The sequence below is a fragment of the Temnothorax nylanderi genome, unplaced genomic scaffold, assembly GCF_030848795.1.
Source record: "Temnothorax nylanderi isolate EJ_2023f unplaced genomic scaffold, tnyl_v1.0 TNYL_tig0270_pilon, whole genome shotgun sequence".
Classification (NCBI taxonomy): Eukaryota; Metazoa; Arthropoda; class Insecta; order Hymenoptera; family Formicidae; genus Temnothorax; species Temnothorax nylanderi.
The window spans coordinates 72,695-99,612 of record NW_027249332.1 but is presented as its reverse complement, the minus strand read 5'-3'; the positions used below and the strand labels follow the sequence as shown (position 1 = coordinate 99,612).

General features: G+C 35.9%; 4 protein-coding genes across 6 annotated transcripts; 3 read left to right on the top strand and 1 right to left on the bottom strand.

The window, feature by feature from the left end:
* Window positions 1-4,471: 4,471 nt before the first annotated feature.
* LOC139780281 (adenosine 3'-phospho 5'-phosphosulfate transporter 1) lies at window positions 4,472-9,178 on the top strand. The gene is made up of 9 exons (XM_071718871.1): window positions 4,472-6,345; window positions 6,406-6,567; window positions 6,779-6,987; window positions 7,065-7,273; window positions 7,463-7,687; window positions 7,817-7,967; window positions 8,041-8,252; window positions 8,330-8,455; window positions 8,541-9,178. Exons 2-9 carry the CDS (start codon window positions 6,536-6,538, stop codon window positions 8,706-8,708), a joined length of 1,332 nt encoding a protein of 443 aa, XP_071574972.1. The 5' UTR covers window positions 4,472-6,345; window positions 6,406-6,535; the 3' UTR covers window positions 8,709-9,178.
* A 183-nt stretch (window positions 9,179-9,361) lies between these two features.
* Window positions 9,362-10,554, bottom strand: LOC139780286 (transmembrane protein 216). Its single transcript, XM_071718877.1, has one exon. The coding sequence runs from the start codon at window positions 10,104-10,106 to the stop codon at window positions 9,678-9,680; it is 429 nt and encodes a 142-aa protein (XP_071574978.1). The 5' UTR covers window positions 10,107-10,554; the 3' UTR covers window positions 9,362-9,677.
* Window positions 10,555-12,216: 1,662 nt separating this feature from the next.
* LOC139780269 (uncharacterized) lies at window positions 12,217-17,986 on the top strand. Its single transcript, XM_071718851.1, has 4 exons — window positions 12,217-12,597; window positions 16,480-16,588; window positions 16,721-16,871; window positions 16,944-17,986. Exons 1-4 carry the CDS (start codon window positions 12,223-12,225, stop codon window positions 17,044-17,046), a joined length of 738 nt encoding a protein of 245 aa, XP_071574952.1. The 5' UTR covers window positions 12,217-12,222; the 3' UTR covers window positions 17,047-17,986.
* Window positions 17,987-21,965: 3,979 nt separating this feature from the next.
* Window positions 21,966-26,604, top strand: LOC139780267 (uncharacterized). Of its 3 annotated transcripts, none has more exons than XM_071718848.1 (5): window positions 21,966-22,104; window positions 24,037-24,148; window positions 24,529-24,679; window positions 24,753-26,001; window positions 26,097-26,604. In XM_071718848.1, exons 2-4 carry the CDS (start codon window positions 24,064-24,066, stop codon window positions 24,853-24,855), a joined length of 339 nt encoding a protein of 112 aa, XP_071574949.1. In that variant the 5' UTR covers window positions 21,966-22,104; window positions 24,037-24,063; the 3' UTR covers window positions 24,856-26,001; window positions 26,097-26,604. The 3 variants fall into 3 exon arrangements, with proteins under 3 accessions (XP_071574949.1, XP_071574950.1, XP_071574951.1); XM_071718849.1 differs by having other exon boundaries at window positions 22,003-22,284; XM_071718850.1 differs by having other exon boundaries at window positions 22,003-22,362.
* The last annotated feature ends 314 nt before the right edge of the window (window positions 26,605-26,918 follow it).

Here is a 26,918-nt window from a genome sequence, read left to right as displayed (position 1 = left end):
TCGCGCGTTCACGCCAGATGCGTCTTCTCAAGATCTGCGTCGCACAACCATATGTATGTCGTTCGACAACGTTTTTGTTATTTTATCTATTGAACATGAAATTAAACGTCTGATGAGATACATTTTGCATGAGCGGACGTTACATTTATTGGATAAAACTTAAAAATTCCCGAGTGCCAATCACTAACGCGACGTATACTAACGCGTCATCAATATGATCGACGGGTAACAATTGAAACGTTCGGAATTATTAGAACAAAAGGTACTTGGCGATAAATAGCTGTCAAAGTTGCAAGATAAAACACAAACAATGACTTTGCTTCGCCGGTATAATAATAAATATAAAAATAAGTATAAAATTGAATGGCTTACGTGTTTTGCGCATTTACTTTGATTTTTACACTCTGATTCATCTTTTTACAATTTAGCTTTTAAACTTATGGCGTAGTTAGGCTACAATGTTAGATTGATTAAGATTTTTGTGAGTCTACTATATTAATGTGATTACATGACTCTTATACACACTTGAAAAGGACCGAAATTCATGGTCAAAACGTCATAATTTTAATTTAATAAATTTGAGTCGATTACAAGCTAGCTGCGCTAGGTAAAATGACAAACATTCCCACTAAAGTCGGTTTAACGATAAAAGCACTTATTAAAACATAAATTTTCTCATTGCGCGGCGACTTTCGATCGCGCTTTGTTAAACAATCTTTACAATCTTGTGCGCTCGAGAGAATCGAGTTATAAAAGTAACTGTCTCGAGCCTTCCGCGCCAATCTCGTTAGCAAAATAGTTACAGTCACTTTCGCAGTTCACGCTCCATCTGAGTCGTTAAGATCTCAAGATCAAAATCGTTAATCTATCGGGATTACGATCGCTATTGAATTTAGAAGCTGCAGTTTATTGAATTTGAGAAAAGTATACAAAATTCGCACAATATTACTGTTAGGCTTATACTAACAATCCGGTCAGGGTCGAAAATGGCGGTTTCTCTCTCTAATTGATTGTATATCATAACGGTCGTGTTTCACTTATTATTAAAAATTTTTAGATTATATTCCATCTCTGTATCAAGAATATCGTTGCACCTAATACAAAATCTTCATGGGAGCTTGGGTCTGACAATAAGATCTGTGATGTCGAAATTACAAATCGAGTATTATAAATCGGACAATATTGTAAAGTACATAACTTATTTTTGGTAAATATTGTGTTGCTTGCGCGTCCAAGATTTTTGTGAGTCATTATATCTAATTCATTCGCTCCGCACCGTGTTTTTTTGGAACAAAAGGCCCGGTGCATTTTAATATATTCATCGCTCGTTGCCAGGAAAATTTATGTAAAATCGTGTTTTAAGTGCTCCTTCAATTTTGTACACTGCAACGCACGTCGCGGTGCTAGGTATCGGTTACTGGTCATTATTAGTTATTTTTCCTCACGACGATTAGTCACGATACGTGTATAGCACCTGGGCGTTAGGTGTTGACGCAAAAAGCGCTCATACGCATTGATGCCGAAGAATGTTGTGACATTTTACGCTCATTGTCGACGTACATACAACGAGTCGGCGCGAACGCTTGCGCACGATGCTGGCTGCATCCCGGATAGTCGCCGGGATGATCCAGGACGGTTCAGAAAACTGAGACGTAATCCGCGTATTAAACCAAAGTAGGGCAGAGATGGAATAGGTGTACCGTTTTCAAGGTTTCCCCGCGACATGGGAAAAAAGTGGAACGGCGAGATCGGGCCTTCAGTTCATGTATACATAATGTCGCGGCCGTGTGTTACGCGTGCCTGAAAAAGAGAAAGAGAGAGAGAGAGAGAGAGAGAGAGAGAGAGAGAGAGAGAGAGAGAGAGAGAGAGAGAGAGAGAGAGAGAGAGAGAGAGAAGGAGGGAGGGAGAGAAAGAGAAAAAGGAATTCCTCGGCAAACGGATGGATTGGACAAGCGATAACTCAATATTCGCTTTGGTTCGCTTGTAATGCGAGGCGTTCGGTAATAAACACGATACTCCTCTCGTCGACTAGGTCGAGAAGAGATCATTCCTTAATAACGAAATGTCAAGGCATGAATAACTTTTGGACCGCAACCGCAAGGGAGATTAAACTTCGATGAATGCGGACAGTAATGCTAATGAAAAGACTAGTAAAATATGATGTCAAGATAATCTAAGGTATTAATCGCAAAGAGATGCGGAGGAACGTTGAAGCGAGTTTAGGCAAAATACTTTGACAAGGAAAACCACTTTGTTGTAATAAATTTTGTTTCATCGAATATTTCATACACTTTGATAATAATATTATCTTTGATAATAATACTTTGATAATAATATTATAATAATATTATCAAAGTATGCGAAGTATTCGATGAAGCGAGCTTTATTATAAACAAGATGGTTGTCCAACTTGTTTATAATAAACCTCGCTTCATGTTGTTGTTCAACTTGATGGAAAACCATCTTGTCTTCAGATTACATCGCTAAGAAGTGAACTTGGTTTGTAATTTTTCCTTGATACACTCTTATACCATCCATACCGCCTACAATTTTTATGCTTATTACTACCTATTCTTCTTTGTTCTAATAGTTTTTCTCTCACCACAATTTCCTCAACATATTTTTTTTTACATTATCTAATTCATCGTTCCATACTCCTTTCAATATTTCTCTTTTATTTACTCCCTTACTACCTAACTCCTTAAACCAATCCTTAGTCCTATAACACTTCTCCACGTAATGGCTAATACAATTTTTTCTTTGTCCGCAGACACATAACGTTTTTTCCTCCTCTCTAAACAATATTTATTCCCCTTTTCCATATTTCCACATCTCACTCTTATCAATGCTCTTACACCATTTCCCTTATAACCATCTTGTTATTTGTAATAAATCTCGCTTGAGATATCAGATATATATACAATATATGAGATATATACAATATCGATGACTGATAGAAAAAAACGCGGGAATCTAAAGAGGTCAGAGCGACAGTTCGCTTTGGGCGATCGATTCTTCATCCGGTCGTAACTTTGTAAAGCGGAAGTAAAACGACTCTTTATACTTCTTCTTGGCATTCGGCACGTTCTGCTTGGGTGATGCCGACTCGGAGCGCGACCTCCGAGTGCGTTATCCATTAATTTTCTGTATCATCATTGGGCCATTAATTCTCCGTTCAATAAAGTAACGCTCGCGAGTACTTAACGGGCCTGATAACGCCGATAACGACCGGTCGTTAATGCATTTCGAACGAGAAGAGAGAGGGAGAGGATGTTTCCTATTCGAGGGGAAAGAAACGCTTTTCGTAAACGAAATGTCGCAGTCGACTGAGCATTATTAAGGCCCCCGCACAATGAAAAATATAAGGAACAAGGAACAGATATTAGCGATTAGAACTAAGGAATCAGAAATAAAACTGGATGCACAATGAAAAACAGAGTGCTACACCAGCTTATTCCTGATTCCTTAGTCCTAATCGCTAATATTTGTTCTCCTTGTTCCTTATATTTTTCATTGTGCGGGGGCCCTTAGTTCCCGGATCGGCGGTTAATAACGAAAAGTTATTCGGATCTTCCGCGCGATTGCGTTAATGATCGTGGAATTTTTCCCCGATTGCGTCACCTATCCAGCATCCGCTAAACACGAGAGGGGAAACGAACGAGTCTTTCTTGCTCTTTCTCTCCGTTTATCATTCACGTAATGTAATAACTATGGTCAACCGGTTTAAACACTCTCGGATTTTCGATTCCATCGAAGCGCCGACGCAATCGATTGCACCGAAGAAGCTAGCGAAAGGATTCCTATTAAAAAATGAAGAAACGTTCGCTTGCGCGCGTTTTAAACATTCGCGAAAGTTTAGGTCCAAATCGTGGATGTGTACTTTCAATTTGTATAATATTAAACAACCGGATAAATTCAATTAAGCTCTGACAAATTTAATTGTACATAAACTCTCGCTGAGGATTTTAAAATGAGGAAAGGAAAATTCAAAGATCCTGAAAAACTCTGGCGTACGAGCTTGACGTTTATACCATGCTGTAAATTCTAAATAAACGTGCAACGAATCCTCGCCCCTTATCTAATCTTAGACAAACTTCGGGTGAAATTACAACGTTTAATATTATATCAAGACATATAGGCCGATGTTCATAGTCAGATCTTGTATATAAGATCGTCATAAGTTAATCTGCAGATACTCCGTAGCCAATGAAGCGAATCGTACAGTGTCTGAAGATGAACTTAAAAGATGATCTTAAATATAGCATCTGACTATGAATACCGTCCTTAATGTCTTCGCGTTGAAGAAAACATCAACGAAATTTGTTGATGAAAGATCGATTTTAAATAGATTGTGGGGCATCCTCGTAAATAATATATAAATTTCTCCTCGCGCGGGGGCGCAGGGGGGGGGAGGGCAACCCCTGGAGTTAACGTGGCGCGCATCAGGGACGGGGGTGAGAGGGAAACGGAGCAGGGCGGTCAGGGGGTTAGATTGCACGTGACGCGCGTGCGTGTCCTTGCACCGCGAATCACACGAGCCAGATTGCCTCGCGTGCTTTTTTAGGACGGCTCCGGGTTAGTCGGCCGTATACCCATATACCTATATACCGTGTGTACACATATTATCACACATGCCTGCGATACTCCTTGGCTCGTGCCACGCAAGCGCGATGCGCGTCCGAATGCGCTCAGCCCTCAAGGCCGCTGTTCGCCAACGCCGATCGAAACGACCGCGACGAGGCGTCTTTCGCTCGCGGTCCGAGCCTGTCCTTCGCGAGTATAGAGTATTATATAGGCGTCCGCAGTTGTTACGAGCGTTAGTCTTGCATTTTCTAATGCCGGATCAAATTAAATCACACTCGAGGCCCGTACTAATCAGGATCGCGCATGCGCACACGGCGCGCCGTGCCGACAGGACTGTACTTGTATACTGGCGCTTCGTGAGAGGCGCAAACAGGCGCAAAGTCCACGATGCTAGAACTTTTGGTCTAAGTTCTCGGACCGAGGAAAAGTTATTAAAACTTGGATCGTGGACACACTGAACTTGGATGCAAAACTGGTGTGTCCACGATCCAAGTTTCAGTAACTTTCCTTCGGTCCGAGAACTTGGACCAAGTTCTAATAATAGCATCGTGGACACAGGCCTTTATTAGAAAGATTGATACTAAATCTGTATAATCTGATGACAAGATTAATTTGTTCCTTGTAGCTGCGTTATGTTATGTTTTCTACTCTTGAAATGAAATAAGTACATATAATTGAGCAATATAAAAAAAAGAGGATGAAGAAAGTTTCGTTACAAGGAATAAATCTAACTATAAATAATGATAATTTGATCGTTCGAATAAATTGCGTTACGAAACATTAATATTTAAATCTGTAAATCTGTTTTTCCATATACTCAAGTCAGCAAATCTGTTCGATTTTCATTGCTGTTCCTGTATCAAAAAGTGAAATTTGCAAAGTGTGCTACAAATTTTGTAGAATATTACTTAGCAGAAATAAGAAATATAACAGAATCTGCTAGCAGAATACGATCGGCAGAAATCGCGAGTAGACTCTACTATTTTGTAACTATTCAAATGATATAATATCCCATTTAAACGATTATGAAATCAGTCGTGCTGTTGTATCTTTTTTCGAGAGAATCTTATACTGAATAAATATAATTCCAATTGAGATATGACTGATATGAGTCCCCAAATGTCGAGAAGGAATTTGGAGACCAATTTGACTACAGCTGTTGATTTGTGTTTTTCACTCAACGATTCTTTATCATCGACATACGTTTATCTCTGCGTTTTTATCTTTTTATTTTCTGTACTATGTGTTCTTTGTTTTAACTATTTAATTTATTACATTTATTATTTAATGGTTGAAGAAGACTGTGTAAATTGAAACGTCCCTATATATGTATATTATACATATACTTAATGAGTTATTAAACTATTTTTATTTTTGAATTTGACACCTCTCGTTTATTTTGGCTTAAACTTTCTACATTGTTTGGAGATCACGCTTTGATGCCAAAAATGTCTTTATATTTTTGTATTATATTTGTTTTAAAATTTGCATGATATTCCGATTAGATAGCGATGTTAGTGATGTTACACAAGCAAAATCAAAAAAGCCTTGGGTCTGACTAACGAAAGATTGGCAGCTTTATAGAGAATGAAGCGAATCCTTTTTTATTTGGGACACAGGGTAGGCCGTAGGCCTCTGGCACTCTAGAAGACTCGATACGATCCTGATCTCTTCCTGCGATACGTGTCGCAAGTATGTATACATGTTTATATGTATTGTTTCTCCTATGACGAAGATTAGAAACACCATGCTTGTGGCAAGGTAAAATCGGAGTAGGGCGGAGATAAGATTAATTACATCTCTAATGACAATTGTTTGCAGTGTATAATAATGCACAGCGAATGGAAACTTCTCTAGGCCCGAGCACACGTGAGATAGGCGAGGGAACGTTCGTGACGAAGGTTATGGGATAATTGGGTATCATCGCCGGAGTTTCTCACTCGCGAGGAGTATGGGAAACTTTGTGGGTGACATCGTGATATGGTACGTCTTAATCTTGACTTTGTCGAAAGCGCAAATGCAACGGCGGCGTCAGTCCCGTTTTCACAGCTGACGTGGACAGGGCGATTAGACACGCTAGTGTTCAATGTGTATCGTCACACCACCTCTCCTATCTTTGATACTTTATTTTTATAATTATATACGTAATTTTCATGTTTAATTACCATGTAATTAAAGAGAGTACATTTGGCAGCCTGCTGCTACTGCTTTCAGTCAGCGTCATATTTGGAACCAGCGAGGTCATAAAATTGTTCACAAATAATGGAGAAGAAATCTTCAAAACATCTACATACAATTGGGTTATTCGATTGTGTTTGAATTTATTGGGATATGCCACTGTGCTGTTGCCGGGTTGCCTTATATATAAATATGTACGATATACAAAGTACATACAGAGAAGCGGTAAGTATTAATTTAGAAAGATTTAATATAATATCTTATGATATATACTGTGGTAATTAAAAAGAATATTTATGCAGGGAAAGGCTGTATTCCCAGACTGGTGCATTCGTGCTTCGTCGGACACTGCGAGACAGGCCTTTTGGACTCACCGGTTTATGCTTCTAATGCTTCCACTCATGTCCAGCGCACTTTTACTCAAGACGCCCTGCTTTTGCTGTATTGTTTCTTTGGGCTGCAATTCAGTTATCTGACATGGGGCTACTTGCAGGAAAAGATAATGACACAGGTATTAGTCAAATTTCATTGATAGGAGAGAAATATCTATAAAAAAGAACAATATTTTATATTATAAGAACAATTTTTTATATTATTAGAAGTGGATATTATTTCGGATTATTAGTATGACTACTTTGTGATATTTTGTTGTTATTCATGTAACGTAATTTCCTAATTAAACCAAGATTTATTTATATAGGAGTACGAAGATGCTTCTGGCAATAAAGCGCGGTTTCAAGATTCACAATTCCTGGTGTTTGTGAATCGCATTCTTGCTTTCCTGATATCAGGATTATATTTACTTATTCAACGTCAGCCGCAACATAAGACGCCATTGTACAAGTATGCGTTTTGCTCCTTGTCAAATATTATGAGCAGTTGGTGTCAATACGAAGCTTTGAAGTATGTCAGTTTTCCATCACAGGTAAAAAAATTACGATTGTATATACCTTCTGACGATTCATTGATTTCTCTAGTCATAACTTCTTATGTGCCAAGATATGAGTATTTGTATGAATGTTTTGTTATATGCGTTTAATCATTTTTTTTTTAGGTTCTAGCTAAAGCTTCTAAAATTATCCCAGTTATGTTAATGGGAAAAATAATTTCGCATACAACGTATGAATATTACGAGTATGTTACTGCGATTCTCATTTCTATCGGAATGACGCTCTTTATGTTGGACAGTTCTGATCATAAAAACGGTATATATTTTGTTAAATCTATAATACATTTTAGTTGCAGTCAACTTACGATAGATCTATCAAATACTTTCAGATGGGGCTACAACACTCTCCGGTGTTATTTTACTGGGAGGTTACTTATTATTAGATAGTTTCACAAGTACCTGGCAGAATGCACTTTTTACAGACTATGGTGTGACTAGCGTACAAATGATGTGTGCGGTTAATATGTTCTCCTGTTTGTTAACCGCGATGTCTCTGTTGCAACAATCGAGCTTTCCACTGATATTTTCTTTCATGACGATGGTAATTAATTTGTGATATGCAATTAGTTTCTTATAATATTTCTTGCACGAAAGTAACTAATGACTTTTATTGTACAGTACCCCAGGTTTATAGTCGATTGCTTGCTGATTTCAATTTGTTCGGCAAGCGGCCAGTTGTATATTTTTTACACCATTTCGAAATTTGGATCTATCACATTTGTCATTATGATGACCATTCGTCAGGTATATGATCATTTGATATCAATTTGTAAGGAAAGGGGTTAAATCCAAAGAATATAATCCCGCATTTAAATAATGTCTGTTACAGGGTTTGGCGATACTACTATCATGTTTGACCTATCATCACGAGTTCACCATTGTTGGAGTATTCGGTATATTATTGGTATTCGGCTCGGTATTTTTACAAATTTACTGTAACAATCGATTACGCGCGATCAGAAGACGTAGAGCCGCGGCAAATAGCATAAAACATTAAGAGTTGTATCGTTTAGGCAGAAATGCAATTTTAATTGTCAGAGATAGAATTCTATCGACCGTTTAATGTAATTGCCATAGATTAGGGTAGAATTCTGTCGTAGTAATTAGACATTGACTGTAATTACGGATGTTAAATTTTAATCCTTTATTTGTAACTAATAATCTCATAATCTTTCCGCATATTATACATCGCGAATGCATCTTCGATAGTTTTAATAGCTTTCGAGATCGTATGGACTTTGAGAAATATTTGTTATAAGTTTTATAGTCAATGTATATCGCGTGTATTTATTTGGGAAGTACTTGAAGATATATGTGATTTGAAAAACGTCGGCATTATACCGTTACAAGAAAATGTATGTGTGCGTGTGTACGTGTGTGTTACGCCACATCATATATTACGGCGTAAATATTGTATTATTTATTTGAAAAATATTTATTTTGATATAAATGCGTATACACAATAAACATACGTGCAAGTTTCTTACCACTGACGATTATATCCAATATAGAAATATCTAATATATGGTATTATACATATAGTTCCTTTTTTTGGTAGGACTTACAAATTACCGCTTAAAGATGAGAATATTTATAAATGGCAGTGTTTATGATCTTGTGATTACAGAGAGAAATCATGTAGCATAAAAATCTTTTTGATGGCCAGTCTTTATTCTTTTACTAAAGAATATTTGCGACGAAATTATTACGCAGAATTGAATTTATATCAAGCTTTAGGGAAAATAACGTGATACACTCACGTAGGATTATTTCTTACACATACAGATATAATAATAAAAAGCGTACACAGGGAAAGTGTTATTGCGTGACAAAATAATACGGTAAGCACTTTGATATCGGCCTTGACGAATCGACGACACTCGGAATGGATTATTAAGCGTGACAAGTGCAGAACGTGGAGTCATCGTGCGACTAGAATATTAGGAGAGCTGCAACAGAGCTGGATTCATTTCCCTGGGGCTGGCGCTCGGTAGATGGTTATAAGGCACATGATCGCAATGACCATCTCGGACACCAGCAGGATCAGCTGTATGCTGCAGAGGATCACCTCCAACCTGAGTACGTAGTGCTGCCAGAGTAAGAAGTAGAGGGTCGCCAGCGAGCTGGGAACGGTCAGGACGATCCCGATGAGGATCGGCAGTCCACGCTCGGTCAGATTTCCCTTTCTCCCCAGGTAAATCCTGCCGCTCTCCGTGATTATCAAGAAGAACAGCAGCGCGAAATCCATCAGGGTCTTGCTCATGCCCGGCGACGGCAGGTTCACGGCCTTGAACAGCCCCATGCACAGCTCGCACACGGCGAACATGCCGAAGTAAAAGGAGTTCAGGTACATGAGGATCTCGTAGGTGAGCGACGAGTTCGCTACGGTCGGCATTGTTACTCCTGGATCCCGCCGATCGCCGCGGGAGGGGGGAAGTACGGTAGAGGTTTCCCTCGGGGGGAACCGGCTCTACGAGCAAACGCACCGCCGCCCAACGTACGGCATTGTTTGTACTGGCACTTAGCCCTCAATCGCGATCCATTCCCGGTAAAAACGGAGCAACAGACGGGTTTCTTTCAGCGTTGCTTCATCCCCCTCGTCGCGCGCGACGCACCACTCTAACTCTACGCGTCTTAATATATCTCCGCTATGCCAGCTCGTTTACGGCGCAAGGGAGCAACGCGACTTCGCCGCGGAACTAGCGGACCTCGTAAATTTCCAATTTCCACCGTCCACGCTCACCTGTACGTTTATTTTTACTCTAATTTTTACCACCGCGAGCGACACCGCTGACGGCGCTGACCGCAGTCAGTGACCGCGGGATAGAGGATAGAGGGGACTCTAACCAGTCTAACCGCGGGAGAGACGAGAGCGCGAGCTCAGCTCGCTCGAAGGCTTCGAAGTCTCGAACGGCGCGACATTACCGTCATCGAGAAAAGTCGTAGTCGCTAAGTCGCTTCGGTCGCTTCTTTGCGAGATAATGTTCGATTATTTCCTTCGACTTATCAATCGCTGTCATTTTGTTCGGGAATTTTTCAAATCGCAGTCTTCAGGAAGTCTTCGCTTCGCTATGTTTCGTTAATTTTTTTTTAAGATTTACATCTTTGTGTTTCGTGCGAAATATCGACGAGCACTATAATTTTCACCTGACATTAATATTAAAATTATAATTTTAGAATAATTATCCTTTACTATATTCTTTAGGAATATACTACAAACTTTTAGCGAAGAGCAATTATTCGACTATGTAAGCTTTGTATTGAAGATGCAATTGCGGCAGTAGATATTTGTGATAAGATATTTTCTCGTTTTTTAACAAAAACGAAGTAACTTTTTTATTACCATTTTAAATCGGAAACTGATAAAGTTAGATAAATGACAAATAGCAATCATACACGTACGATATTAGTAATAAGAACAATTTAAATTACTCTTAATTCAGAAAATTGTAACTTCGGCGGATATTTATAGCGTGTAAATAATTTTCGGTTTTTAATTCAGAGTATATATAATTATAATTGCATATTTATAGAGACTGTAGATATTAATTTATTGTTTGACACATGGAGACAAAGTTAGATTAGCAACACACACGACGAATTATGAGTTAGGGCCAAAGCACATAACATGGCGTAGCGATATACGACGGTCATAGTCCTAAATCAGGATACGCCAAAGCTTAATTGTGCGTTACTTACGTCCACGACTACGACTGTCATATGTGCTTTGGCCCTTAGAAATCTTGTAGATAATTCTACCCATTGAATCGATCACCGATTAAGTTAACAAAAGTTTGATTAAAGTCGATCGTCTAAAGCCTTGTGTACACGATACTAGAAATCGGTCCGAGTTTCGGTTTAAGCCAATCAACTTGCAGCTCTTACAGAAAAGCAGCAGTTTCATTGGCTTAAACCGAAACTCGGACCGATTTCTAGTATCGTGTACACAAGGCTTAACGTTTAAACGAAGTTGCGATTCGAATAGAAATTATTTAACTTTTCAGTAATTGATATTACATTGCTTTTAAGCAACATTCTTTAGACATCTCACGAAACTTTCCAGTTTTCTTTCTTTGATATACAAAATATGAAATATGTCAGTTATTGTGTTGGAGGAGAGAACGGGATTGGCGTTAAATTTGTAAATATATATCTAAATATACATAAGCAATATTTCTCAGTTTTTTAGTTGAAAGAGCCGAAGAGAAGTAATATTAAAGTAATATAAAAGTTATCTTAATCTTTCCTCGATTGTGTGTTCCCGTTTCCGGATGAGCGATATCTTAGCGACTCCGTGACATCTGTTCGTTTATTTGCCAATACAATCTCCCATCCACGCGAATCCCGCATCATGCGGCACTGGCTACAGGTACAGTCCACATGTATCGCAAATTAAGTACTTAGAAAAAGCTTTTCCACACGCTCCTAAGGACATCCTATTTTTTCTAAATGATCCCTCCCGCCAATTTATCCGACTCCTTTTGGGGGCAACCAGGGGCAACCCTATATCCATGGGATTCCAGCCCCGCGGCCCGCGGTCTTTCCTGCGCGGGAGTGGGGGCCGTCTCGTGTCGGCTGCGCCGACGCAGCTGCGAGGCACGAAATATCACACCGCTCGGCATCTTGTATCGACGAAGTTAGTGACTGAACTGGCACCTTTCGATTCGAGGCCTTCTATCCTGGGGATTTTACTATTATATACGACGAGTGGTTCGCCCTGGCCTATATTTGAGCAGCGCTCGACGGCCATCATAAATAAGAAGAAGAAGAAGAAAAAGAAGAAGCCGCTGATAACTTCATGGCACCAGTGTGATTTTGGTGCGCGCCGCAAGTATTCGAGTGTTCTCCAACAAACGTTCTCAAACGAGCGTTCTCTGACACAACAGGTACGCTTACCTATTAATAGATCGGGGCCAAACCCAGGAATTGCACACATTCGCAAGCGATAAGCATTCGCTCAACGTGCGCGGACCAGTTCGGACGTGTTTTGTCCGGAACGAAAAAAAATTTTTAAGTACTGCGACTGTTACTGTCTGCATTGATTCACACTCAAACTTCCATTTAGACTTTGCCACGCTAACGGTGATTCAGACTTTGTTAATCAAACAGGGGAATATCTGGCCGTATTGTCCGCCGTTCGGCGGCAGGAGCCAAAAAATTTAAGAAGAAGAAGAAGAAGCAAGCGATAAGCTATAGTTATGATTCCCACAACAAAAAGAAAAGTTTTTGGCGGAATTTATCGCAAAGAAATAACTCGTGTTTGAAAGGAAGACGGACTAAGACCTTGATTTTGGAGCAAAGTTATTGTAAGTCTTGAAATTAACACGTTCGCTACCGCTGGAAAACAATTGCTGGAAACAAATCGCTACAGGCTTTATTTTTTACAGGTACGCAGAGCATTCTGCACATTTTCACTTTTGCACATATAAGCCCGTATTCTTAGTATATTTTATCATAAATGTGCGCATTTAGCATATAGTTTATATTTATACTATAGAATTTCAGAAATAAATGCGCGCATTTATCGATAAAAGTGAACTGAGAGAACGGGTCTTTATAGTAAACAGGCAATCGAATACGTTACATAAAATGTTGCACATGTACATACATATGACAACATAAAGTTGTGTCATATATGTATGATTTTCTCTTGAGAATCGATGCATCATACATATGATAGCGGACATGTTAAGATTCGCCACTGTGATTAGAAGTAAAACCACTGTAGTTAGAATTATTAGCACTAAAGGAATATTTCACGTGTGATGCAAATTATTTACTTTCTAATCGCGTTTATTGTGAATAAATAATTGTTTTTAACGAAGATTTATTTTATGTCTGCGTTTGACAAACTATGTCTGAGAAACACTACGATTAGCGTTTTAATATTTTTTTAAAGCCAGCAATTATGACTTACAATGATATAGCTCCGGAATACAGAAATTCTTATTGTCTTACTGTCAATTTGTCAATCGTAATGGAAATTGAATAAAGTAAAATAAAATAAAGTTGCAATAATATCTGTCAGCTGATTTCAACTGATATAGGTGTTAATTTTACATATGTGAAAAGTTATTAATTTTATCAAATTATATTAACAAATCCAAGTATCTTCGACGTTATGGATGTGCTTCGGAACCTACATTCGCCTTTACTTTTATGTATGAGAGATGATGATATTTAATATGAGTTAATGACTATCTACAAACTGTTAATTGATTAACTGCGTTAAATTTTGACTTATGTAAGGTAATTCGTGTTTTAATTGATTGGCTGCATAATTAAATTCCGACTTACTAAGCTATGTGCTGAAGATGACCCAAAGAGCAGGTCGAAATGTACGCTAATCTTAGTCTATAGATTGTAATAAATTATATTTTATAGCGCATTAACTGTCTTATCGCGACTGACTCTTATTGCCAAATTTGTTAATATTATTTGATTTTATTCAAGAGAACTTTTATATATTTTTATTTATTGTTATTAATTTTACTAATATGAATATTTTAATTAATATTTTAATAAAAAATAATCAATATTAATTCAGGAGAGAGAGAAGAAGGAGGGAAGAAAATAGAGCAGGAATAATTTATTTCGTACGACTCGCACGACCTAATTAATATTGTTTAGACTGTTCCATAAAACGCGCGATACCAAGGAAAGAGAAAGAAAATAGAAAAAAGAGGAAGAATACATAAATATAAAGTAGAAATAAGTTATTGTGCCGCGAGTTTATAAATTATTTTATTAATGCAAAAAACGATATAATCGTTTTAATAAAAATATTTACCGTTTATCACCTTTTGCCATCTTTCAGGCAGCATACAGATGCCACAGCGAAAGAATGTCTCGTCTTTTGGCTTGATAATGTCATCGACTCATTTTCTAGCTTCATCCTTTATTTCCAAAATGTGTATCGGAGAGGCTGTGCTGTTTTGACTGAAAGTGGTAATTGGCGGTGAGATATTTGGAGAGGAAAAGAATTTCCTATTCGAGATATAGCATTTGTTTGATCTAATTAGCAACATGGGTCCTCGCGTTATCTTGAATCAAAATAACTTGGCATCGTTTTGAGTTATATGCCGGACGTTTCTCTCGAAGTGCCTGATTAAAACAGTTTATTTGATATATACGTAGCGTTCCACTGTGACTGTTTGATCCAGTCTACCGGGTGGATTTCTTCTGAGAAGTCCACCACTCATAATCACTACAGTACTCCATGTTTATTTCACCAGATACAGAGAAGCATAGCTATGTTGCCGTGTACGTTGCGTTTTAATGTTGAGGTCATCAGTCGCTCAGGATTCGCCCACGATTTCTTGCGATAAGGGTTATCGTAGTAAATAAATCCATTTTTTGTCGCCTGTCACGATTTGCCACAAGAAACATTTCTTTCGTTGTCTTGTTAACAGTGCGAGACTGGCACCTGGCGCGCGTCATAAATATGATGGTTCTAGCGTTAATTTATCTTCGCACTGCCTGTATGTATTCATACTCTTCGTAATAGAAACATTCATATCCTTCGTAATAATACATACTTTGTATAAGTTTCAATATAATGACGTATTTAGACCTGTTTAATTTACAGTGGTTTCCTGAAAAAGAATTAGGAAATAGTGAAGCAAATATTTCTTTACCAGTAGCGATCAATATTATTTATTATTTTTTTATTTGTTCAAATGATTACGAAGTTTATGGTTAGTTATCTGGAGAAGTATTATATTACACTTTCTGAATAGTGATAAGACTCTTTACTCTTTCTCTCTTTGTGCGCTCACACATGTATGATCGGTGAAGATGATGATAGATGAGTGACTGCAAGAATCGAGCAGAATCTGTCATTCGTAACTATTTAAATAAGTAATACATTCCATTTAAATGATTACGAAATGACGCTCGGTTTCTGCTTGCAATCGTATATTTTATGTCGGCAGTCTCCGCTGGTGGAACACGAGCTTAATTAAATATAATTTATTTATGCAATTGACATTAATCTACCTTCTATTTATTACTTGATCTGTTCTTTTATTGTTATTTTCTTTCAACTCCATTGCTCAACAACATTGCAATATCTTATATATATTGCGATAAAATGTTTTAGTGTTATGATAAAATATATATACAGAAAAATATTATTCTACAGCCAAGGAAGACAATTACTTATTTTATTTTATTTGTTTTAAATAATAGTTTTCTTCAATAAAGAAATATTTTCTTAATAATAATTTCAAGGTATACTTGGCACAAGTCTTTGAAAATCTCATCATTTTGTGTTCAAAAGAAGAATTTATTCTTCTTTTAAGAATATTACTTTATATCAAAGGAAACAAGATATAGTTAAAAGACAGAAAGTTATTCTTGTTTCAAGTAAATCCATGTTCTTAATTTAAATAAATATATTTATTTTAGAAACAATGTTATCTCAGCGAACAAGTAATTACTTTTATTTTCATAAACTAGTTCACTATGATTCTTCAGGTAAGAATATGAAATACTTGAAATCAATGAATTACTTCTTCTGAAAACTAAATACTGCAGCACTAAGAATATAATCAGAGGTGTGGTTCAGTGTGGTAAAATGTCAGACTCATAACCACGAAGAACCGAGTCCGAGTTTACCTAATCACAGGAAATTTAATATTTTAAACTGTACCCCCCCCTCCCTGAGAGGTACCTTGAATCTAGAAGGCATGAGAACCTCCTAGATTCAAGCAGATGATTAAACGTTACATCAAATTATAATTTATCTTGTATTTCTTTGCAATTAGATAATAACGAAAGAGTCGACAATTGTAATGGAAAAAGAGAAGCAACAATCAAGTTACACATCACCACCATATCCTAATCCGCAGCCACCACCGATAATGCCACTACCACGTAAGTGTATAAAATCATGAAAATAGAATTTTAAGTAATAATTATATTATATAAATGCATACATACAATAATGAATACAGGCAATATTTTACCTAATTATCCAAGATTAATACTACTTTAATGTGGTCACAGAAACGGTACATACGGTTTTAACGAGGATGGTGTTCAGCAAGGAAAGTCAACATATAATCTGTCCACATTGCCATGCTGACATAAGTACGCGCGTAGTATCGGAAGCAAACACGAAAACACATCTGCTTGCGTTACTACTCTGTGCATGCGGGTAAGATTTCGAAATATAGGGTAAGAGAATTTTACCAGAAAAAGTATGATTAAATCTGACGTCCTTTCGCAGATGCTGTTGTTGTGCACCGTGTCCTTACTGCACGGATTCTAGTCGAGTCCACAGGCATTATTGTCCAGCGTGCACTAATTTTCTTGGAGAATCAACAAATTAATCAATTTGTTCACTTGCAATAGAAATATACGAAGATACAGCAGAATTATGTTACCATCAATTCAGTGGCGGATTTACCAAACTCCGTCGCTCTACGCATTTGAAATTTTGCCGCCCCTCAAACTTGGCTGTAGATCAATTTTAATTATCAACTCATTTTTCGAACTGTTTTATTATTAAATATTTCTATAATATATTAGAATAGAACTAATAAAAAAAAGTTATCTCCAAAGAAACATATTTTATCAAAAATATGTTTCTTTTGGCATTTTTTACATAGATTAACCAGCGAAGCGTGAAGCTCTATACGAATTTAAACCCTGTCTAGGACAGGGCTCATGCTCACCAAGTTTGGAAAGGAAAATTACAATCTCGCCGCCCTCAAATCTCACCCTACGCTTCAGCGTAGTTAGTGTAAGGTAAATCCGCCACTGCTGATCAGTTATTCGATTCATGAAGAAGACATTGCTTTTACCACATATTTCAAATAAACCGTTGTCGAATTATTCACACGTAAATTAGTCTAAAAAGTTTCGTTGTTGCCCATAATTTTATGAAGTTTGCGAATAATTGACACACACAAACATGCGCAAAGAGGAAGAGGGGAGATTTGTTTACTTTTTTATTTTTATAAATAACAGTGAAGAAAAGAGATTATATAGAAGTTGCATATATACGCTTTATAAGTGTTTTTTATACTGTTCACTCATTTTGTTATCAATCTGTAATCTTGCATTGTAAAAGGAAATATTATAAAAAGAATTAGTGATTCTCTTTTAGACATAATAAGTGTCTAAAAAATATTTTATAAACGTCTGTACGTTTTTAGACATGCGTGCAGTCTGGAATACTATACTATTAATTATACTTACGTGTATAGTATATATATTATAACATGAAATATATCATAACACCAATAAAATTGATTAGAAGACTTCAAATTTGAGTTTCTTGTCAAAGCGGATAATTACAGTTTATTACCTTCACAAATATTTCTTAGACATTAGCACTTTAACTACTGACGCTATCCTAAAGTTTCTATTTTCTTCACCTAAAAGAATTACGTGGAATTCCTTTTTCAAAGGCCGAGCGAGATAGGTTGAAGAAAGCTCGAAGGCATTTGGAAAGATGACTAGTTGTGAAACGGAATTCCGTGCAAGGAGAACGAACTCTTCTTGCAGATGGAGAGTTTGCAGTTGGAAGAAGAGATCGAACGGGCCAAGGTCGAGAGTGGTAGCTATATATGAAGACACAGCATCGATTCGAACAACGGGAATCGGTTTTTCGTCGTTTGCAGATACAGCACGATCAGAACGCAAATCGAATCATCCATTGCCGATCGGAAAATTTTTTACATCGACGACTTTAGTGCCGATAGTAGCGGCAACGGAAATACTAACAGCAGTAACAGCCGCAGTTGCAGTAGCAGTACTAACAGCAGCAATAGCGCTTACGACGACGTTGCATATATCCGAACACTCCGATTAGTCGAACCTTCCCTTTCGTCGGTTACTTTTAGCGTCCCGTATAATACAGCAAGTACCTTTTCTTCGATTCAGGGTTTGTTGAATTAAAAACAAATATTACAATAATGGTAATATAACAATAATGAAAGTTTGGCCTGTTTTTTCATATTCATACACCCTCAGAAAGGATTTCTAATAACGAGACAAAAAATATTCTTGACGTGTTTAATCTCATCACAACCTGAAGTAGTATAAAAATAAAACATTGAGATTAAATCAATAATTCCTATTCTCTTCTCTCGAATAAAATAAGATTGACTTAATATCTTGAGACAAGAATAACATATATAAATTTAAGCTTATATATTCTTGCGTTTAGACTAATCTTCACATTCTTTATTTTCTTCGAAGATAGGAGATCGCGACAACGTTGACAGCAGTAGGTACTATAGTGGTAGCAGTGGCAAAAGCAGAAATATCAGCGAGTCGTTAGACAATAACAAAATCAATTATCAGAGTGCGAGTAGAAGAGACGGGCTTATCCGCTCGGGATAATGTTCCTCCTTCCGTAGACTACCCTTACAGAAATTTAATACTGTAAGTGATTATTTGGCTAGTGATTAATTACTTATTTTGAGTATTAAAAGTACTGTTTTTAATGATTTTAATACTCAAAATAAGTAATTAATTACTAGCCAAATAATCACTTACAGTATTAAATTTCTATAAGGGTACTCGGACGGAAATCGAGGAGTCACCGTCCCAGGAACAATTAAGACTGATGCGAACCGCAATGAACTATTTGTACTGATTGCGAAACAAAGACTCGACATAAATAAATTTATCCCGTCCTCCTCCCTCTTCCAAAACAACCTCTGCGAAAAAATTCAGTTCTTAATTCGAAATGAAGCAAGATCTTTGCGAACTGCTTGAATTCGTTTCGTAGGAAAGTATTAAAACTGCCGAGCTTTTCTTTTTTAATAAGAGACGCAGGTGAACTTATATATGGATGTAGAAAATTCCAATATATGAATATTACGCAAATAAAAATAGGTGTATGATAAAAGGCGTTTTTTAAATATTTTCTAAGTATTCTTCAAATTAAAGAATGTCCTAAGAATGAATTTTAATAATAATTTTAATAAGAATGTCCTAAGAAAGAATGTCCTAAGAATGAATTTTAATAATAATTACAAAATTAACAAGAGTATTACGGGATTGTTATTGATCCGAAAAAATGCAATTAAAAATAAATCTAAACGAAATATTAAAATATAAATACTATCTGTGTTGGGGTGATTAATTGACTATAAATTCTGTTTAAAAAATTAAAGATTATTTACAATCTACGAAATAATCAGACAAATCTGTTCAAACACGAATTTATGAAATATTTGTAAAATTTTAATCCAGGTAGTGGAATAACGATCTGTATATGAATACAAATATGCAATTATAATGATACTCTGATTTAAAAACTGAAAATTATTTACGGCTATATATGTATATCTACCGAATTTACAATTTTCTGAATTCACATTTAAGAGTAATTTGTTCTCATTACTAATATCATGTATTATTGCTATCATTTATTATCTAAACTTTATCAGCTTCCGATTTAAAATGATAATAAAAATTACTTCGTTTTTGTTAAAAAACGAGAAAATATCTTATCACAAATATCTGCTGTCATAATTGCGTCTACCTGGAAATGCAAAATTATAAGGTACCCTATTAAAAGTTTTTCCAAAATAACATTTATTTTTGAAAAAAATAAACACATAAACGCGTTTATAATAACGAACACTTTAGTAAATACCTTTTAAACAATGGAAGTCTTTCCTGGTATTAGATTCATTACAGCATAATGAGTGCCCAATAATTTTGGCTGACACTGTATGTTAATTCTATTTTAATAAAATTGTAAATGTGTTATTTAATAAGTTAATCGTCGATTAAATTAATCGTAATTTGATCAAAGTGTTAATTGCAATTCGTGGATTTTGAGGATTATAAAAATATATTATATCGTAGTGTTACATACAAACTTAGCGATGAGCATTTATTTGCCTATAAGCTTTGCATTTCCAGCAAGACGCAATTGCGGCAGCAGGTGTTTGTAATAAGATATCTTCTCGTTTTTTAATAAAATAAAGTTAGATAATACGATGACAGATAGCAATGATACATGATATTAGTAATAAGAACAAATTACTCTTAATTCAGAAAATTGTAACTTCGGCAGATATTTATAGTCGTAAATAATTTTCGGTTTTTAAATCAGAATATAATTATAATTGCATATTTGTATTTATAGAGACTGTAGATATTGATTTATTGTTTGACACATGGATAAAAAATTAGATTAGCACCGACGAATCATATACAGAGTTAGAAATCTTGTAGATAGTTCTATCCATTGAATCGATCACCGATTAAGTTAAAAAAAGTTTGATTAAAGTCGATCGTCTAACACTCTAACGTTTAGACAAAGTTGCGACTCGAATAGAAATTATTTAACTTTTCGATATTGATGTTACATTGCTTTTTAAGCAACATTCTTTAAACATCTCACAAAATTTCTTTTTCGTTTTTTTCTCTTCGATATACAAAATATGTCAATTATAATGTAGGAGAAGAAAACGGCCGTACTTAAATTTGTAAATACATGCGTTATCTAAATATATACAGGTGTTTCAAAAGGTTACTGCCAAACTTAAGGAGCGTATAGAGGGATCAAAATAGAACTTTTGATTAGGAACCTATATGTTCTCCGAAGTAATCCTGAGTCAGTATAGACCTTTGAATGTATGGAAATCGAATAATATACCAATGAAATAATCGTAATTTGCTACTCTTCTGCTAGCTTTATTTTGTTTTTATTAAAATTTTGTTAAGAATTACGTGAGATACCTACCTGGGATATTTGAGAGAGTGCGCCAGAGTTTGTTCGACCATGCAATGCTTGCATTGAATGTGGAGATCGCCAATTCGAACACCTTTTGTAAATTCAGTTTGTGCTAATGTAATCCTTAACAAAAACAAACCTTAATAAAAACAAAATAAAGCTAATGAACGAGTAGCAAATTACGATTATTTCATTCGTATATTATTCGAGTTACATACATTCAAAGGCCTGTAAGTACTGACTCCAGGATTGACATCGAAGAACATAGGTTCCTAATCGAAAGTTGATCTATTTTCACTCCTTTATACGCTTCTTAAGTTTGGCAGTAACCTTGTGAATCATCCTGTATAAGTATTATTTCTCAGATTTTTGGTTGAAAGACTCAAAGAGAAGATCGAAGTAATATAGTTATCGATTGTGTGTGTGTCCATTTCCGGATCAGCGATATCGTAGCGACTCCGGGACATCTGTTCGTTTATTTGCTAATACAGTCTCCCATCCACGCGAACCCGTATCACGCCTTGAATCGGGCAGAAACTGATATATAGGATAGTGTAGTAGACCAGCGTATAGTTCACATATACCGCATTCGCCGCTGATAACGCTACAGTGCGATTTTGGTGCGCGCCGCGAGTATTCGAGTGCTCTTCAACAAACGTTCTCAAACGAGCGTTCTCTGACACAGGTATACGCTTTATGCTTATTAATAGATCGGCGCCAAACCGAAGAATTGCACAAATTTGCAAGCGATAAGTTAGTTACAATTCCCACAACAAAAAGAAAAGTTTTTGACAAAAATCATGAAGGAATAGCTCGTGTTTGAAAAGAAGACGGACCAAGACCTTGATTTTGGAGCGAAGTTATTGTAAGTCTCGAATTTAACACGTTCGCTACCGCTGCATGGAAAACGATTGGAACCGCTATACAGACTTTATTTTTACGGGTACGCACAGAGTATGCTGCACATTTTCACTTCCGCACACATATAGGAAACAGGCAACTGAACATGTTACATAATGTGTTGCACATCACGATATAAAGTTGTGTTTCGTAGTAAACCCATTTTTTGTTGCCTTGTCACAATAAGAAACTCTTCTTTCGTTGTCTTGTTATAACAGTGCGAGACTGATGCGCGGCATAAGTGTAATGGTTCTAGCGTTTTTATCCTCGCACTTTGTATGTATTATTCATACTCTTCGTAATAAAAACATTCATATCCTTCGTAATAACACATACTCCGCATAGGTTTCAATATAATGACATATTTAGACGTGTTTAATTTACATTATCGGTTTTCCAAAAAAGAATTAGAAAATAGTGAAGCAAATATTTCTTTACCAGCAACGATCAGTATCATTTTTCATTTTTTTATTTGTTCCACTGATATCGAATTAAAAACTCGAAGAAAGATTACGAAGTTTATGATTAGTTATCCGGGGAAGTATTATATTACATTTTCTACGAATGATGATAAGACTCTCTCTCCGTTCGCTCGCATATGTATATGATCGGTGAAGATTATAGCCGGTATTTATAAGCAGATCTTATTTTAAAACCGTCTTAAAAGTAATGTCTTAAGATGCTAATAAGGTACGGCGACAAATAAAACTTACTTTATTTAAAAATGAAAATTATTATAGTCAAATAATAAATTATAATGAAAGGCCTTGTAGGTATTAAACATTGCTTTATTCTAAATGAAAAAAACATACATAAATCGACAATTTTTTCTCAAATAATAATCATTTTATAGACTTAAAAACAAAACTGAAAAAAAAACTTTTTTGGTAAATCTTATTAAAATATGGCAGTATAATAAGGCCTGAAACTTAGCTAAAAAAACATTTTCAAAAACTTAACATTTTTTAATACCTTTCTTTGAATAAGAACTTATTGCCTCTAAAGTGCGTTTATGAGATCTGACTTATGAATTAATTCTATAGTAGTTTTTTAACGAGGGTTTGTGTAAATCTTCGAAATATACTAGAAAGCTTAGAGACCCTCTAATAATTAAAGGGTCTAATTATTAGAGGGTCTCTAAACTTCGCAGCGTGTTAGATTGTTACTCAATAATTCTGTCTTTATATAAATCATTATCTTACATGTGCAACATTTACACAAATGCACTTTAACTCTCATTCATGAATTTTCAATTTCAAACTTTTTATCTCTTATTAAACCGCTCAAACACAGCTATTTTGACACACGTTTTAAAGACATTCATTATCGCTTCTAAAATATTGCCCGCAGTTTCCTAGTGAAAAGAATATTACTTTCTTCTTCTTTCAACCACAAATAAGGTAGGAAAGCATGTTTTACATTGAGGGCGAAACATGACGACTTTTGCACCCCCTCCTTTATCAAATACTTACAATTAGAATAAGTAATATTTAGTTGCAGGTAGCATGTACTTTTCTGTAAGGTTGTAAAAGGTTGTGTAAGGTTGTAAAATTAACACATATAATAGTAATTGCGTTCGTGTGAAAATTGCGACTTACGTAATATAAGCGTAGATAATACTAGATTTTACATACGAAGGACGGATAGAGAGTGCAAACATGTGATTAAACGTTACATCAATTAAATTATAATTTATCTTACATTTCTTTGCAATTAGGTAATAACAAAAGAGTAGACAATTGTAATGGAAGAAATGGAGCAAGGACCAAGTTACACATCACCATCCCCTAATTCGCAGCCACCTGCACCGACAATGCCGTTACCACCACGTAAGTGTAAAATTATGAAAAAAAATTTAAGTAATAAGGTAAATGTACCAATGCCTGGACAGTCAGTGGACCCGTACCTATGTCTGGACACCTTTATCATTTTAGTCCTTAAATAAGTCTATTAACGTTTGGATGCTATAACTATAAAGTTTCAAAATACAAGAAAAATATTTTTATCTTAGATTTTAATTTGCGTTATACTTATTTAAGGACTAAAATGATAAAGGTGTCCAGACATAGGTACGTGTCCACCGACTGTCCAGACATTGGTACATTTACCTTAATGATATTATAAAAATGCATACATACAATAACGCATACAGACAATATTTTTGCATACCTAATCATCCAAGATTAATACTACTTTAATGTGGTCACAGATACGGTACATACGGTTGTAACGGTGATGGCCTTTGACAAGGAAAGTCAAAATATGACCTGTCCACATTGCCATGCTGATATAAGTACGCGCGTAGTACCGGAAGCAAACACGAAAACACATCTGCTTGCGGTACTCCTCTGTTCACGCGGGTAAGATTTCGAAATATAGAGTAAGAGAATTTTACCGGAAAAAGGTATGATTAAATCTGATGTTCTTTCACAGATGCTGGTGTTGTGCACCGTGTCCTTACTACATGGATTCTTGTCGAGTCCACAGGCATTACTGTCCAGCGTGCAGTAATTTCCTTGGAGAATCAAAAAATTAATCGAAAAATTAATTAATTTCACTTACAATATAAATATGCGAAGATATTGCAGAATTATATTACCATCGGTTATTCGATTCATGAAGAAGACATTTTTATCACGTATTTCGAATAAACCGTTATCAAATTACTCACACGTAAATTAGTCTAAAAAGTTTCGTCGTTGCTCACAATTTTACGAAATGTGCGAATATAATTAACACACGTACACAAAGGGGAAGGGAGGAGGGTTGTTACTCTTTTATTTTTATAAATAACTATGGAGAAGAGAGATTATATATGTATAAGTTGCATACAATTATAAGTGTTTTTTATACTGTTTGCAGCATTTCTTATCATTATAGAAAGAATTAATGATTCTTTTAGAGTTTTAGACATACGTGTCTAAAAAATATCTTATAAATGTCTGTACGTTTTTAGACGTGCTGTGTTTGGAATATTATATATACTATTAATTATATACTTACGTGTATATATATTATAATATGAATTATATCATAACACCAGTAAAATTGATTAAAAGACTTCAAATTTGAGTTCCCTGCCAAAGCAAATAATTACAATTTATTACTTTCAAAAATATTCTCTTATATGAGATTAGCACTTTAACTACTGACGCTATTTTAAAGTTCCCATTTTCTTCACGTAAAAGAATTACGTAAAATTCTTTTTTCAAAGGCGAGCGAGATAGGTTGGAGGAAGCTCGAAGGCATTTGGAAAGACGACTGGAAGATTGCGAAACGAAATTTCGTGGCAAGGAGGACAAACTCTTCTTGCAGATGAAGAGTTTGCGGTTGGAAGAAGAGATCGAACGGGCCAAAGCTGAGAGGGATAGCTATATGGAGGCGCACCATCGACTGGAACAATAACGAGAATCTGCTTTTCGTCATTTGCGAATGCAACTCGAGTAGAACGCAAATCAAATCATCCATTGCCGATCGGGATATCTTACATCGATGACTCCAGTGCCGATAGTAGCAGCAACGGCAGTACTAACAGTCGTAGCTGCAGTAGCAGTACTATATAGCAGCAGCAATAGCGCTTAACGACGATGATGCATATCCGAGCACTCCGATAGCCGAATCTTCCCTTTCGTCGGTCACTTTTAGCGTTCCGTATACAGCCAGGGCGTTTCTTCGATTCAGGGTTTGTTTAATTAAAAACAAATATTACAATAATAGTAATGACAATAATGAAAGTTCAGTCACACCTGGTTTTTCATATTTATATTGTTTGTTTAGGTTTTCCTCGAAGATAGGAAATCGTAGATCGCAATGTTTTGACAACGTTGACAGCAGTACTAGTGGTAGCAGTGGCAAAAGCAGAAATATCAGCGAGTCGTTAAACAGCAACGAAATCGGTGATCAGAGTGCGAGTGGAAGAGACGGGCTTATCCGCTCGGGATGGACTTCCTCCTTCCATAAACTACTCGGACGGAAATCGAAGAATAAGCTCGACCGTTCCTGAGGAACAAGCGAGACTGATAAACCGCAATGAATTATTTATACTGACGATAAGACAAAGACTCGACATAAATACACTTATCCTGTTCTCGACTCTCTTCCAAAACAACCTCTGCGAAAAAATTCAGTTCTTAATTCGAAATGAAGCAAGGTGTTGCGACTGCTTGAATTCTTTTTGTCGAAAAGTATTGAAACTGCCGAGCTTTTCTTTTTTAATAAGAGGCAAGTGAATTTATATATGTATTTAGGGATCTTGAATCTTTAAGAGAATAAACAATGAATAATGCGTTTTGTCGATACTTTTTGTTTCCAGAGATATAATTGTAATTTTATCTTGTTCAATTAGATTATGAACTAGGCTGAAAATAATTCAGAAAGCAATATCAAATATAGATATCTTGTAAAATATTATAAATGACGTATAATTGCTAGAGTTTTTCATTTTCTTCTTATCTCGATAATGTTTTACGTCAGGAATTCTTTAGTGAAAATTATATCATACTCCAGAATCCAAAAAAATTTTTTAACAATAAGTGTAAATACATATATAATGTAGGAATTGAATATTGAATATGTTAAAGAGAATTATATACAAGGTGA

Coding starts and splice junctions, on each gene's coding strand:
- LOC139780281 (XM_071718871.1), top strand. CDS start 6,536: ATGGGAAACTTTGTGGGTGACATCGTGATATG. Junction 6,988..7,064: donor AAAGTACATACAGAGAAGCG/GTAAGTATTAAT, acceptor ATATTTATGCAG/GGAAAGGCTGTATTCCCAGA. Junction 7,274..7,462: donor AGGAAAAGATAATGACACAG/GTATTAGTCAAA, acceptor TTATTTATATAG/GAGTACGAAGATGCTTCTGG.
- LOC139780286 (XM_071718877.1), bottom strand. CDS start 10,106: ATGCCGACCGTAGCGAACTCGTCGCTCACCTACGAGATCCTCATGTAC.
- LOC139780269 (XM_071718851.1), top strand. CDS start 12,223: ATGGGATTCCAGCCCCGCGGCCCGCGGTCTTTCCTGCGCGGGAGTGGG. Junction 12,598..16,479: donor AGCGTTCTCTGACACAACAG/GTACGCTTACCT, acceptor CTTTGCAATTAG/ATAATAACGAAAGAGTCGAC. Junction 16,872..16,943: donor TTACTACTCTGTGCATGCGG/GTAAGATTTCGA, acceptor GTCCTTTCGCAG/ATGCTGTTGTTGTGCACCGT.
- LOC139780267 (XM_071718848.1), top strand. CDS start 24,064: ATGGAAGAAATGGAGCAAGGACCAAGTTACACATCACCATCCCCTAAT. Junction 24,149..24,528: donor GACAATGCCGTTACCACCAC/GTAAGTGTAAAA, acceptor ATGTGGTCACAG/ATACGGTACATACGGTTGTA. Junction 24,680..24,752: donor GTACTCCTCTGTTCACGCGG/GTAAGATTTCGA, acceptor GTTCTTTCACAG/ATGCTGGTGTTGTGCACCGT.